The sequence below is a fragment of the Labeo rohita genome, chromosome 6 (assembly GCF_022985175.1).
Source record: "Labeo rohita strain BAU-BD-2019 chromosome 6, IGBB_LRoh.1.0, whole genome shotgun sequence".
Classification (NCBI taxonomy): domain Eukaryota; kingdom Metazoa; phylum Chordata; class Actinopteri; order Cypriniformes; family Cyprinidae; genus Labeo; species Labeo rohita.
The window spans coordinates 15005861-15021448 of record NC_066874.1 but is presented as its reverse complement, the minus strand read 5'-3'; the positions used below and the strand labels follow the sequence as shown (position 1 = coordinate 15021448).

At 37.7% G+C, this 15588-nt stretch overlaps 2 protein-coding genes across 3 annotated transcripts in view; one reads left to right on the top strand and one right to left on the bottom strand.

The window, feature by feature from the left end:
- The window catches only part of gng12b (guanine nucleotide binding protein (G protein), gamma 12b), a 67314-nt gene extending 61569 nt beyond the window's left edge, over nt 1-5745 (top strand). For both annotated transcript variants that reach the window (XM_051112255.1, XM_051112257.1), the window contains exon 3: nt 2995-5745. In XM_051112255.1, coding sequence (XP_050968212.1) covers nt 2995-3120 — 126 coding nt within the window. In that variant the 3' untranslated portion in view covers nt 3121-5745. The remainder of the gene's footprint in view (nt 1-2994) is intronic.
- Nucleotides 5746-13094: 7349 nt separating this feature from the next.
- Nucleotides 13095-15417, bottom strand: gadd45ab (growth arrest and DNA-damage-inducible, alpha, b). Its single transcript, XM_051113397.1, has 4 exons — nt 15274-15417; nt 14834-14935; nt 14404-14617; nt 13095-13884 (listed from the first exon to the last, which is right to left on the bottom strand). Exons 1-4 carry the CDS (start codon nt 15321-15323, stop codon nt 13771-13773), a joined length of 480 nt encoding a protein of 159 aa, XP_050969354.1. The 5' UTR covers nt 15324-15417; the 3' UTR covers nt 13095-13770.
- Between the last annotated feature and the right edge of the window lie 171 nt (nt 15418-15588).

The window sequence follows — 15588 nt, the reverse complement described above, 5'->3', positions numbered from 1 at the left end:
CATGCAAACACTAACCTATCATTCATCAACCTTAAATGTGGCTTTTCATCTGAGAGATGTGTATAGTAGCAACTTTACATGGCCACAGTCTAATTTTAACCTAAAAAAATGTGCACTATTGAAGTGTCTGTGCAGAGTGTGGAAACTGAACAGTAGCACACTCCGTGCATGACAAATAGAGGCACCGGTGCGGTCACTTGCTCTTAAAATGCTCAATGTCATTTTTGGTCATATAGATAAAAGTAATACATCTTTCGAATCTGTAAAGGAGGCGCAATGATATTATTACGCAGCCATCAACTCTGCCCGCTGCAACTCTGCATGTACACAAACTTAGTGCTGGTCACTACCCATGGTACGGCAGCAAAGTTCCTGAGAGTATAGTTCCTAGTCATATCAGCCTAGAAAATCACAACTTTTCATTTTCCGTCAGTCTTAGTACACGATGTAACTACAGAAGTGTTTTAAATAGGAAAAATAACATCATTATATATGGTCATTTTTGAGCGAGATGCTATCGGTCTAATCAGATTCAATGATCTATGCTAAGCTATGCTAAAAGTGCTACCGCCAGATCCGGAGATCGGCTGAATGGATTCGAAAACGTAAAACTCAACTGTTTAATTCTAGGGGATTTGGACAATGAGCCTGTTTTCAAAAAAAAAAGTGGAGTGTTCCTTTAAATGAACCAATTCAAATAAAAAAACAAATATTCTCAAATTATGTAATCCATATGAAACATGCATATAGGCGCATCCACTACAAGTGTCGCTGAATTCATCTCTTAAGCAGGAGCACTAGGCTAGTTTATCAATAAATTATTAAAATGTTAATGCAGTCTCCTTGCTGTTTTTCCCAGACACAATCATAATTGTTATGTCTGCTGGTGCGCTGTGGCAAGCTTTTTTTGTGTGCGCTTAAGTGCCTATTAGGCTATGTAGGCAATTAAAGGCTCCTTATTATTATTATGATTTATATGGTTTATTCATAAACGTGTGACTAATATAATTATATTAGATCTGTGTGGCAGCAGCATAATATACAGTAAATAAAAAAGAAACTCTGTCTCCTCTAGGGGTGCTCCGATCAGGATTTTTGAGGCCGATTTTTGAGGCCGATCACAGATATGACTTCCTGCTTCACAGGAAGCGGTATCTGCCGATCTGATCACTGATACCGATCTTTTTGAGCGCCCAATCTCCAGTAGAGCACACGAGCGCTGAATGGTTTAGACACTGGAAAGAATTAAAAAGAAATGCAGTTTACGAACTTAAGCGACGATGCAACACTGATTCTATTGTGCAAGTAACAATTCCTGTGTCAACTGTGCAGCTCGCTTATAGTCAGACGCAATGTGGTGATTGGAAGCCATTCACGCACTTTTGAGAGAGAAAGAGAGAGGGCGCACGGTCATTCCCTCGTGCTGTTTGTGAAATTACGTCTCACATAAGGTTTTCAACTGACTTGTCCCTCACCTTCAGCATTTTAATTGTTTTAACCCGCGCCGATAAGCACCTGAGACGGTGCCGCATGTCATGCCAAACCTCTCACGGCAGGCGCGTCATCAGCTCTAGATCGATTTACGATGATTGGCCTTTTTAGAGACCGCCGATCAAACATCCCCGAACGATTATCGGCCGATAATGATCAGTAGACGATCAACTGGAGCACCCCTAGTTTCCTCTAAGGCTGGGACTCTAAATAGTGTTCTGTGCTCGTCTGTGCAGCCAATGACTGAACAGTTAGCATGCTTTGCTGTTGTCGTTTGCGAAACAAAATGACGGTGTCGTGGGAGGAAACGTGCAGAATAAGGGGCGGAAATATTATATTAAGATTCCCTTCCTACATCACAGGGGGAGCAAAATCTGAGCGGCTCGTTTTTTCCACATGCTTGCAGAAAAAGGCTCACCAAAACAAAGTTACTGGGTTGTCCTTTTTTACGTTTTCTGGGTTGGTAGATGCACTGGGGACTCGATTATAGCACTTAAATGCGGAAAAGGTCTTTCTTGATAGATCACCTTTAAATATGGAGCAGCCACTGACAGATTAACTATTAAAAATTTAGTTTACAGTACCTCAGATTGACAAACTTTATTGTAAAATGGATTGTAGTGGTTCACACTTCACTGCATGCACAGAAACGGTTAAAATATTATCCTTAAGTGCAAAAGTCCTTAAGAACAAAAGTCGTAGATTTGGCAGGTTTTACTTCTTTAATGACAAATTAATAGTTAGAAACACCAATTTGCATGTAAAAAAAATGCAAGTGCTCAATTAAGATGGATAATTTCTTAAATCCCAAATGTGACAAAAAAAAACAACAATGGAAACAAATTTATCTAATAAACTCCTTGATGCGCAAAAAAACCGGACTTTGACTTTGAAATAACTGACTTTTCCTTAACAGATCATATAATGGAATGTCTGAACTAACCAGCACACCAATCTCATCACATGCCATTTCAAATGTTGTTTTAGTAATTTTGGAATGCCTGAGGCAAAGTCCATGATCAAAATGATTTGGCATAATCACCTCCCATAACTGTCTCTCACAATTGCGTTCCTAAACATCAGGCATCTGCATGCAAGATAACATGACAGTGTTTATTACTGCATTTCATCTGCTGCAAATCACTTATTATGTAAGGAAAAAGAGCTGCAGGCTTCCCCCGTTGCAGACATTGTTGTTTTTATTATTGATATTTTGCCAGTATCGCACAAAGTAACGATGGAAATAGTTGAAATGGAAATGTCTTTATTTGCATATGTTTTATATGCAAAATTCAAATTTTCTCATTTCTCATTTTCTCATAAGTTAAAATCACAACTTTGGATTGAAACATAGCTATTGACATTCACTGCATGGGCAAAAAAGCAAAATAACTTGAAATATTCTCCTTTTGTGTTTTGCACAAAAAACAAAAGTCATAGGTTTGACAGAATTTAATAACTAATGAACACAAATGTAACTATTATTGTATCTCTTCTTTGCAGGTGTCTAAAGCTTCTGCAGACCTCATGCATTACTGCAGTGAACATGCCAAGTATGATCCTCTGCTTATGGGTATCCCAACTTCAGAAAATCCTTTTAAAGATAAGAAGCCCTGCACTATATTGTAGTAGGATGCCTGAACTCTTGATGTATGTTTTGATGTTCCCTTTTATTATTTTTTTTAATAGAAAGAATATGATCTTCAAACATTCATTCACTATTCACCTTAAAATGAGCTAAACCCCAAGCTATTATTTGATTCTATCCACACTAGAAATGCTCCTGCTGTCTGTTAAAAGAAGAGTCAAAGCTCCTAGTAAACAAATCATTTGTGGTGCAAAGACAAAACCAAACTATGAATGAATTTTTTCGCTTTAGGGCACAGCACAGATGAGTTGTTTGCTTTGTGATAGTGTCCACTGATGTGGTTGTGTCTTCTGCAAATAAAGGGTGAGGTCAGAGTGGGTTGGCTTGTATCATGAAGCACAGGAAACGATCATTTTTAATGACTCCACTCTGTAATATATATCTGCAGATAAGCAGAGCCTCATCAGCGGTGCTTTGACCCCGTCTGATATTTTTAAAGGCGTCTAGTCACAGGGAGGTGTGGGGGGTTGATGTGAGGGGTGAAATGTCAGCATCACAAATGTGTGAAGGGTGCTTGTGCTCAGTGGAGGAGGAAACAGGTGTCTTTGGAGGCGTCACATTGACGTAATGCTACTCCGGCCCTCCCTCATTAACTCACTGTGTCTAAACAATGGAGTGATACAAAGCTAACCCCTCCTGTCAAATCACTACACGCAACACTGTGCCCTTTTTATTTTCTCGCAGTAAAACAGGTGAACTGTGTTTCAAAAGTTCAGCAACTGCCAAAACTCACAGATCAGCATTTAAAGAGTAATACAAGGTGACATGATCATGCATTTGTATGGAGGTGTTCTTATTCACCACTTTTTTTTTCTTAGTTTAATTAGTGAAACAAAAGTTGGGAAACACTTTACAATAAGGTTACATTTGTTAATAGTAATGTATTAGGAATCATGAATTAGCAATGAAGCAAAATTTACCAGCGGTTATTAAGTTAATGTTAATTTATAAATGCACTGTACTGTTATTCATTTTTAAGACATAATTCATAGCTAAAGTTAATTAATACAATTAATAATTAATACAACTTGAAATGTTAAAATGTATTAGTATACACTACCATTCAAAAGTGTGGGGTCTGTAAGATTTTCTTTTTATTAAAATTGTTAGATTTTTTTTTTAAATGTATGTTATATATATACATTTTAAAATATATTCAAATAGAAAACAGTTAATACTAAAAATATTACTTTGGATCAAATAAATGCAGGCTTGGTGAGCAGAAGAGATTAAAAATCAGAAAAATCTGAAAATTTTTGACTGGTAGTGTATATCAAATTATTAAAAATTAAAATATCTTTCGTATCTTTTTTAAATACAATTTATTCCTGTGGGGACGAAGCTGAATTTCCGTTTTCATTGCTACATATGCTGATTTGGTGCTCAAGAGAAAAAAATCATATTAATTATTATTCTGCTTAATATAATTTTAGAAACTTGAATGAATAGAAAGTTCACAATAACAGCATTTATTTACATCATTAACATGATGATTCTTTAAATCTTAAAATTTTATCTTATTGCAAAGTGTTACCAAAATGTCTACATTCAGTAAATGGGATGAGATTTCCCCTTTGAATTTGCATTAGAATACTTGTCTTGTGTTATTGCCCTGTTTATGTATAGATACAGTAGCAATATCACTGCAGATCATGGTACGTAATATATTATAACCCTTTAATGATTATTTACGAGATGCCTTATGTTAACATACAATTGCATTTCTCCTGATTGTTTTGATTTGTAATCATTGTTCTTTTTTTTATGACAAAATTTTAATGTCATTGTGCCATCTCATTCTGGGATCTAACCAGCAATAGAAACATACATAGGGTTGCATATGATTTTTCAATACACAGACACTGAGCACATGATGGTTCCTCTGATTGTAGTTCTTTTTGTGACTGTTATAATCATGCGTTTTGACAACATTCCATGTTTACAACTCCTGTACCTTGTTTTTTGTAACACTCTTGTGAATTGCCATGCATTTAATGAAAGTGAGTGTGTAATGCCTTCATGACACAGCTGGCAGAAAACAACTTCACCAGACCAGCTGTACCAGCCTTAATGAAGTATTCCTGCTCTGACTCGTTCACTGCCACGCTCCTGTCTCGAGACGACAGCCAGAGTGAAACTACTGTGAACCCTGAAATCTTCACTGTGTGTCTTCATCATTACACATCTGTCTTATGCCTTAGGCTGGACATATCTATGCCTGTGTATCATGCAACTGAACTTCACACATCAAGATTTTATCTGAACAACAGTATGCTTTGAATGGCAATTTCAGCCTTGCTTTCTTGTTGTGTGATGCTTTTGTAATGTTTCCTAACAGTAGTATTGAGTTATCTCAGTGGCCTGTTGTTTTCTTGATGCTGTGGTCAATTCAGAAGGTGCTTTTGTATTGAAAATACGACATGCACAAGCTCTTCAGTCTGCCTTCTTATCTCTTTTTGCCTTTAAAAAAATATTTTTAATATGAAGAGCATTTGGTGAGTGAATTTTCCACCTTCCTTTCTTTGTGCTGAAATTCCAGAGCTGGGTCACAATATGCTGGGTTGTAGATGTGTTCTTTTTTCCAACTAATTAAAGATTTATTCTCAGTCATGTTGTCTTGTTTGTATATGTTCTCTGGTGAGTCCAGCCTAACATTTACTTATTTATTTACAAGTGGAACTAACATTAGTAAATGCCATAGAACAGAATGTTTCTTAAAGGGATAGTTCACCCAAAAATGAAAATTCTGTCATTATTTACTCACCCTCATGTCTTTCCAAACCTGTAAGACCTTCGTTCATCTTCGTAACACAAATTAAAGGGGTCATCAGATGAAAACTTCACTTTTTCATGTGGTTTGAACAATAATGTGTGTTGGCAGTGTATGTACAAATCTACCCTATAATGATAAAAATCCATGCAGTGGTTTTTAATTAATCTGTAAAAATAATATCCCCTGCCAGGGGGTGCCGTCACACAGACAGAGGCCGCTCCCACAATAGTTGATTTACATGAGCTCTTACCTTAGACTAGCAGTCACAGTCCAGTAACTTTCCTTGTTTCGATGCCGAAGCAGGGATGTAAGTTAGACAAGAAAATTTCCAATTGAGCGATTGAGGTGTTGTGTTGCTGGATGTAATAATGAACGTAGTGGTCGTCATTTACTCCCGACATCTGAGCCGCTGAAGATGCAGTAGATCATGTTTGTTTGTGAAGGGAATGCGCCTCCCGATCTACATATATCCGTCTATGTTTGCGCAAATCATTCCAGCTTCACTTACAGCAGAAGTGTGTATAAGTGTTTTTTTATTAATCTTTGCGATCGCCTTTCCTTATAACATGGTAGTTAGGAAGTTTAGCGGCTTAATGCGGCTAAAGTAAACAAGATCGTCATTCCACAGAGAGAAGAGAGGGGCGGGGTAAGCAGAGCTCATTTGCATTTAAAGGAACAACCTCTTAGAATGAGATGATTTTTGCAGAGCTTATTTTGACAAGGTAAAAAGGGTGTTGTTTTACAAAACCATTGAGAATTTCTAATCAAAGTATATTATAGACTTTTCATTAAGACCCTAAAGAGTCATATCAACTTGTGGAAAATGGGCATCCGATGACCCCTTTAAGACATTTTTGATGAAATCCGAGAGCTTTCTGACCCTGCACAGACGACAACACAACTGACATGTTCAAGACCCAGAAGGTAGAAGAACGTTGTTAAAATAGTCCATGTGACATCAGTGGTTCAACTGTAATGTCATGAAGCTACGAGAAAACTTTTTGTGTGCAAAGAAGACAAAAATAATGACTTTATTCAACAATTTCTTTTCTTCCATGTCAGTCTTCGCCGTGCGTTCGGCAGCATACATCAGAAATTTCTTGATTTGTGTTCCGAAGATGAATGAAGGTCTTACAGGTTTGGAACGACATGAGGGTGAGTAATTAATGACAGAATTTTCATTTTTGGGTGAACTATTCCTTTAATTCCAGAACAGCGTATTAGTATGATTTCTGAAGAATCTTGTGGATGTTGAAAACTCCAGCTTTACTATTACAGGAATAAATTGTTTTAAAATATATTAAAATACAAAGCAGGTATTTTAAATTGCAATAATATGTGTGTGTGTTTTGGCATATCAAGTTTATTTTATGTCGCTATTGGGAGAAGATAATGTGTATTTAATGGCTGCCTCATGCTTTCCCCCAGCAGCCAGGTGTTCATGGTCTCACTATTCCCACTTGCTCTAATTTCTCTGATATTGTTTTATTTGGGGCTTCGGGTCAAAGCCCTGTTGTTATGCAATGATCCCAGAAGAGCTCCTCTCGTACCTGCTGCACTCAGAACCAGGTCAGGCTGTATTTACTGCCCTATATTGATGTAATCAGCAGCGCGTCTTGTCTATGATTGATGAACTGGCTTTGTGGTCGTGTCATTTTTAGCGATAAAGTTACCTGTAGCTCAGCGGAAAAGCTCCAGGATAAATCCTGTAATCCTGTATGAGGGAAACAAAGAGCCATTCAGTATATCACCTATTATTTATTTGTTATTATTCAGCTAAATCCCAAAGCTTTGTGAGACCACAGGTGTCCATTAATGACGGTGCCGGACACTAATATTTGGTATTTCAGGATGAAAGAGTAGTAGTATTACTCTCCTGAGGATAAAATATGTAACTTTTCTTAGTTTTATCATTGTTGTATCATTGTTTTTATTTTTGGTGCTTTTTCAGGATGCTTTAGTAAATCGAAATTTCAAAAGAACAGCATTTAATAGGAATAAATAGGATTTTTATATGTTTTTAATGTCATTTTTGATAATTTTATTTCTTTTATTTCTTTAAAATACCTAAATTAAAACTCTTCCCCTTAACAGTACAGTATAATCACTTGATATGGCGAGTAAAGGGTTAATTACAATGGCCTGTTACTCCTCTGAGAAGCTGAGCATTAAATTGTCCTTCATGCTCTCTGAGTTTGATCTGTGGCGCTGCAGTCAGTCCCTTTAGAAACATTTGCATTCCTCATGCGTGGGAACAGCCGACGTCTCGCTTCCACCGAAAATCATGGTCCGAATGATCCCCTTGAAGGTGGAGTTTCCCAGCTCCAGGCACTTTTGGAGAGAAAGTACCACTATTTCACTCCACTTACCTGCAGACCTGTATTTAGCAGGATGAGGTTAATGGCAAGCTGGGCAGTAGAAAAACTCCAGAGGTCAATGAGGCAGGAACATAATGTCAGCCCTGTTTACTACTAGTCAGCCTAGTAGAGAAATACCCCTCCCAAAATGGCCCAGTCTGGCTGTCTAACCGGGTTTATGCATCACAGTTAGTGTGCAGAGTAATTCCACCCAATGTTTTCTTGTCATGTCTCTACTGTCCTATCCTAATAAAAGGCATAAATGCCCATAAAAATAACTGTTAAAAAAAATTTATAACTCTTCTCTCCTCTGTCACATACATGTTTTTTATTTTTCATATTTCCTGTGCAAAATTTTGCTGGCTTCTGCTGCAGATCACACAATAAATAAACCAAGGTTGCCAGGTTTTCACAACAAAAAAAAAAAAAACAATTGCTACTCAAAACTAGACCAATCGTGTTTCGGAGGGGGTCCCCCAGTAAAAATTGCATTCCGGGTGATAAAATACACATTTTCTACTTCAAATCTTTTTATTGGTCTTTTGTGGGACAATACAGATTGAATAATGATAACAAGGTGATCAATAAGATATTGTCCATTATAAATCCCTTCTACAATCCCCTCATTCATATTAACACAGATGGAAAAAAAATAAAGAAGTAAATAAATAATAAATACAGAGTGAAATATAATAAATATAATTAACCAATAAGTCAATAAGTAAATACACATTTTCTGGAGACATTCCCCTGGTAAATTTTTCTCTCTCTCTTGCCGCGGGTTGTTTTCCAACTCCGTTGATTAAAGCAACCTCATTAACGCTATATTTAAATAACAATTGCTACTCAAAACTTGCCCAATCGCGTTTCAGAGGGGGCCCCTGGTCCCGCCTTCCAGGTGGTAAAATACACAATTTTTGGCGAGGTTCCCCTGGTAAAATCTGCTTTCCTGTGGCTAAATATCACATTATTGGGGGTCACTTTAACCCATGACATAAAAGACAACCCACAGCAACAGTATTAAAGTAGTCCAATTTGGCAACGAATAAACGCATAATTGATTACTTCATGTCCTCAGTGTTTACTTCCGTATGACAGCGCGCTGCAGAAGTGTTGCCAAGTCCACAGTTTTCCCTTGGAATTAGGCTACTTTTTCAATGTTGCGGTGGGTTGTTTTTTAACACTGTTGGTTGAAGTGACACCACTAATGCAGTATTGACCACCCGGAACACAATTAGGCTAATTTTGGACTATATAGTAGTCAACATTTGAAGTGGATCGAAACCTTTTGTTAAATTTGTCCTACAACCAAAAAGAACGCCTGTTCTTGTCTTAGGACAACTTTTATGAACTTTTTTTGATCCACTTCAAATGTTGACTACTGTAGTTTTGAGAAGCAGTTGGGCAGATTTTGTTGTGAAACTTGGCAACCCTGTTCATATTGTTCTTTTGCACTTTCGAGTCAGGTCAGAACCATTATCTGTTCACACTGGAAATCAGATATTTGCCACTTTAAAAAAATAAAATGTGAACAGCTATACAAAAAAAAAAAATAGATTTGAGCAAAAATCGGAATTACATAATCAGAATAAGGCTCGTAGTGTGAAGGTTGCCAGGATTTTACAACAAAATCCCCCAATTGCTACTCAAAATTTGGAAGGGGTCCCTCTGTAAAAATCGCATCCCAGGTGGTAAAATACACGTTTTTGGCAAGGTTCCCCTGATAAAATCCACATTTCAGGAGCTAAATATCATGTTGTTGAGGTCACTTCAACCCGCGTACATGAAAAACAACCTGCGGCAACAGCGTTAAAGTAGCCTAACTTGGCATTGCCTAAATAAAAGCATAATTGCTTACTTTATCTTCTCTGTCTACTTCCGTATGGCAAAAGTGTTGCCAAGTCCACAGTTTTCCCTCGGAATTAGACTATTTTTTCAGTGTTACCGCGGGTTGTTTTTCAACTTTGTTGGTTAAAGCAACCTCACTAACAAAATATTTTAAACTAGTTTTGAGAAGCTATTGGGCAAATTTCGGTGTGAAAACCTGGCAACCCTGTTCATATTGTTCTTTTGCACATACAGGTCAGTTCAAAATCTTCATCTGTTCACACTGGAAATCTGATATTGGCCACATTTAAAACAACAATGTAAACAGCTATACAAAAAAAAATTATTTGAGCAAAAATTTAGCAATAAGACTCAGTGTGAACGTAGACTTAGAAATTGCAAGTGAATTTTACAAATAATTGCAAAGTAACACATTGACTTAAATGTGAAATTTTGAAGCAGAAAAACTAAATAGTATTTTCTTGTAAAACTCCAATAATCTTTTTATTAACAGCTTGAACATTTAAAAACAAAATACAGTGTACTGTATAAAAATAAAACTTTATAACATGAAAATGTAGGTTTTGTTTAACTGATTACTCATATTTTTGTAATTAGATAAAGTATGTAATATGCAACTGTAGATAAAGTATGTAATTGTTTTAGATTTTAAAATGTGTGGATTTGGGCAGTATAATATATGTAAAAATGGATATTACGAGAATTGATCAAGATTACTTTTAACCGTGTTATTAAATAATTAACGTTTTGTGTTTTTAAAGATGATGACAAAGCAGCATGCACAATTGAAAACCCTAAATATTAAAACTTTTATATGCATATATTGTGCATCCCTAGTTTAGGGGGAGCATGTCAAACACCTCCTTGTGAACCTAACCATAAGTGGACTCCTGTTTGAAAATATCTAATTACCCAGTTTCTACTAAAAGCCTGAATCCTTCTTCCCAGCATCAACTGCTTGAGCAATGCAGCAAAGCTTTAGCTGGAAATGAATCAACAGTTTACAGTGGTTTTCAATGTGTATTAGGGTCTTTCCAGTCTGTTCTCACTTTGTCCTGTTTCATTCTTGCAGTGAACTAAGCAAAGGGAACAGAGGGCTATTTTTAGTTGTCAGCTCTCCTGCTGCAGCCTTGAATGGCCTTGACTCATTCTATCTTTTTTTTTTTTTTCTGTCTTTGTCCACGTTTTAACTCAGCAATCGTTTAGCATGTCCTCCACCCCTGCTGATGCTGTCAGGTATGATTCACTCTCAGTGCTGTTTCTATTTCTGGCTTGGTCAGGGCCCGGATTATCTACTGTTTTGTGTAAAGATATGGCCACGATGACCCGACGTCATGCGTCTCCCAGCTGCCGTAGTGAACGTAATGGAATTCTCTGTCCCGCCTACTTGTGGAAATAGCTTTTTTTAGCAATGCGAGAGAAGAAAGCTGTTGGACGGCTTTCAAAATGCTGTTGACAAAACAAAACCCAATGACACTTTAAAACTGCCCTCTACTATACTGCCCTCAAAATGTGCCTGCCTTGTGAAACATTTTACACACGTTGCACTTATATCAAAATAAGTAGTTGCAAAAAGTCTGAAATTTTTTTTTTTTTTTTAGTGCAAATAAATGTTGTTTTTGTACACGTTCATTGACCATGAAGTGATTTTTAAGGAGGAATGGACTGATACTGAAATACTAATTTCTATAAACCAATAATTTTACGGCTGACTAAGGCCTTAAAAATTCAAATTCTATTCAAATTGTACATAAATACCCTAAAACGTACAAAAACATTAGCATCGTAACATTATAATGTACAGTATGAAAAATGGGTTTTCATTTCAAGATTTGCAAAGATTTATTATTTTAAGATTCACTTTAACAGTGCAGTTAAATTATTTGCATTTATAAATGTTGAGCATTTACCATCATCTAAGTGACTGTTAGATGATCACAAAACTAATTTAAATTCATACCAGGGTTGCGATATCACCACCCCCACCAGTGGCCAATTTCTTTAAAATTTCTCTTAGACCTTTGGGTCTGTGAGTCGAACAGGCCCACTGGCCAATGACGCCCGTGTTTTTTGAGATATGCAAATGTCCTTGTAGACACATGTGGCACCTCGGACCAAGACCGTGCACACCGATTTTATTGTTCATAGGGCAAATGGTTACGCAGTTATAGCAATTTTTTTACATTTTTATAGCGCCACCAAGTGGCCAAGCTCAGATTTTTTTTCCTGTGACATCAGATTGAGGTTTTACATAAGTGTTCTGAGTTGGGTGGAGATATTTCATTTCATCCAGGAGTTACAGGCATTTTACTAAAAGTGGCCCTGCCCCTTTAAAACGTTTTGGCGCCACTATGCGACGATGAGTCGAAAGCTCAACTTTTTTTTTTTTTGAGAATTATTGATATTCACTCTCCAGAGAATCTTTCTGCACTGGCTTGGTTCCAGTCGGGTGAAAACCTGGGACTAGTTCGCAAAAGTAGGTTTTTCAAAAAATTCAAAATACCTGAAAATTTCGGTTTCCAACAACTTAAGACACTTGAGCTTGCGTCTGACGGTTTAGGAGTTATACGCAATTTTGTACTTTTGATCGCTGTAGCGTCCCCATCAGGCCGATTGGGGCAAGCCTTGGTCACGTTGCATGTGGTGTGAGTACTACCATCCCTCCAAGTTTCAAGTCTCTACAACTTATAGTGTGGTCTGCACGATCAGTTTTACATGGAGATCGCTGATCCATGACTATTCTAACAATTACAATAGGGTTTCAGCGGTACATGCTTGAACCCCTAAAAATACGGGCAATGAACGAGTACAATTAAACTGCATATGAAAAAAAATCTGTAATATCGGCCCACAACCGATATGGTACCGATATATTGTGGAAAACTAGTGTTTTCAGACACTATAACATATTCATGTATTTGCTTTTACATGCATATGCATAAACATGCATTTCAGAGACAACAGAAACACTGCCAAAGACAGATGCACATGTGTCAGACATTTTATTTTTAAATTTCTGACAATGAACGCAACAAAATAAATACAATTAATAAATTAAAAGTTTAAAATGAACAGTTTAAAATATGGAACATATTCCAGAATGGTTGAATTAAAACAAATAACTCATTTCTATCCAAATCACTAATAGACTGTTGTACATTCCCTTTTAAATAATTATAATACAGGACAGCATTAACATCATAAGTTATGGTTTGTAATTGCAGTTTGTCTGCAAAAGGGTCATGCCCTTCATTTAACAGTCCATCTGACCTCCGACAGTCTGATCACATGTCATTGAGTAGAATCCAGTTGAACGCACTCCAGTCTCTCTGCTTATTCTTAGTACTCTAATCCAGCATGTCTGATTCAGTTTCCTGTACAGTTCCCGGCAAACTTGTCGCTCCTTGGCAGCACTGCGAACACAGTGCTGAGTCATTCTTCCTGCTCTGTGGTGAAACCATGAATTGCCTGTCCAACCGGACAAACAAAATCCACACTTCTGATCATTGGGTTTGCTGGAAAACACATCATCCATTGCATTTCGTAAATCCCCCTCATGTGTCATTCTCAGTGGCATTAGGCTTCATCCAGAGCAAATCACAAATCTAATGCAGGAGCCCGTAAAAGCTCTGACATAGTGAGTCTTCTTCTGTTCATCGTTCAGGCAGATTGATAACCGGCACCCACTGGTCCAAACCCCGACTGTCTCTGCAGAACCTATTCAGTTTGCTGAGAGCTGGATCCTTCCATGTGGATGACTGTGGATTCTGTGAGGAAAAAAAAAAAAAAAAGAAAATTTGTAAATGCAATTCTAAATCAATTCAAAGGTCCACAGCAAGAGTCTGGCGGGGAGTGGTTTTAACAGCTGCTGCTTAACGGACAAGCACTTGTTTTCAAAGGGCCTCTCTCTAATTTGTTAAAGATGGTCACTTCACAGAGCTTTTCTTCCAGGAAACCGTGTTTGCAGAAATGCCCCAGTGTTGCACAGGAAGTTCTGCGAATACTAAAGGCAGCCACAGACGTTCAACACTGTTATTAGATCTCACTGAAGAGCTGCCAGTTTACTGCAGCCCCAGACCGGCGGGAATTCCACATCACAGACGCTCTAATGGATCATTGAACTTTAAACTACTTCAGTCGCACCGCCCTCAAAGAGTTTAACTAAACCTTCCTGGCAGTTCATATGAATATGCATCAACAATTCTGCAAATGTGCAGCTGCCATCGCTTGAGGCTACCTTGCGTGCGAGCAATAAACTGATACTAGGAGAATGAAATGACACATACGGTGACTAATACGCAGTGGAGGTCCATCGACTCTCCTCCCGGTTTCACGCCCTCCAGGATCTCTGCTAGACGTCTCATGTTGTTCACTCGTAAGATATTGATGTCATTCTCGCAGCAGAACGCTTGAATCAAGGTAAAATGAATCTGGAGGGCGACGTCTTTCACATCCTCCTCGTCTGTGGCCAGCAGACATAAAACCACATTATCTGGGTCACTGTAAAAATGACAATGAAAGTAGATTTTAAAATGTGCAAAAACAGAAAAAGATCTTGTGTTGTCTATACTAAACGCACTGTAGTGTCATGACCTTAAAACTAATGGCAGCCAGGTAAAAATTTTAACCCATTACATACATCCCAGCATTTATGGCAGTTTTAAAATGTGGAATGACCCATTTATGAATTGAAAGGGATTTGCAATGACTACTTACACATTAAGTGACTTCGCTGCCTCATAAACTCCCACAGTGATGCAACCCTGAGGTAATGCAGCAGTCAGGAGCTCTTCCAGTGCCTGTTCAACTGAGTCCATTCTAAGAGATGATTAGAAAACACACATTAGCTTTCATTTATATAAAAATAACTTTTGCATGAACGCGATTTGCAGAAGAATAAAGGACATTTAATCAATGTCACGACTTTAAGTCGTTTGGTCAAACTTCTGCATGCGATGCAGCACAGGAGACCATGTGCAATGGTAGACGCGTTTGAGTAAAAGTCAGTGAAGCATGTAACTAAGAAGAAATCTGTATTAAAATGTCAAAAAAAAAAAAGTGAGCCTCGTGATCTTTCAACCGCACAGACAGATAACATGCGTGATGCTCGGCTCAAACAAATATGCAACACCAGTAAGTTTTATATTTAAACATACCTTTCCGTTGCGTTCTCTCCACACGGGTCTTCAAAAGTCATATTGCACATTAGAAACGGAAATCCTTAGTATATGTCGCGCACTGTTCTCCGTTAGCATGTAATCCTGTGCGATCCAGGCGCATGAATGTGCTGCTCGTGCTGACTGAGTGGAGTGATAAAATGACGCTCGTCTCGTGAGACAGTGGAGTACTCACTCCGGCCTCATTTACATACTCTCCCTGATTGGTCAGCTCAGGTGGACGCGCATACATGAACCAACAAAGAGCGACAACTCTATTAACCTTAGTGGAGTTACTATTAAACTATCTTAATA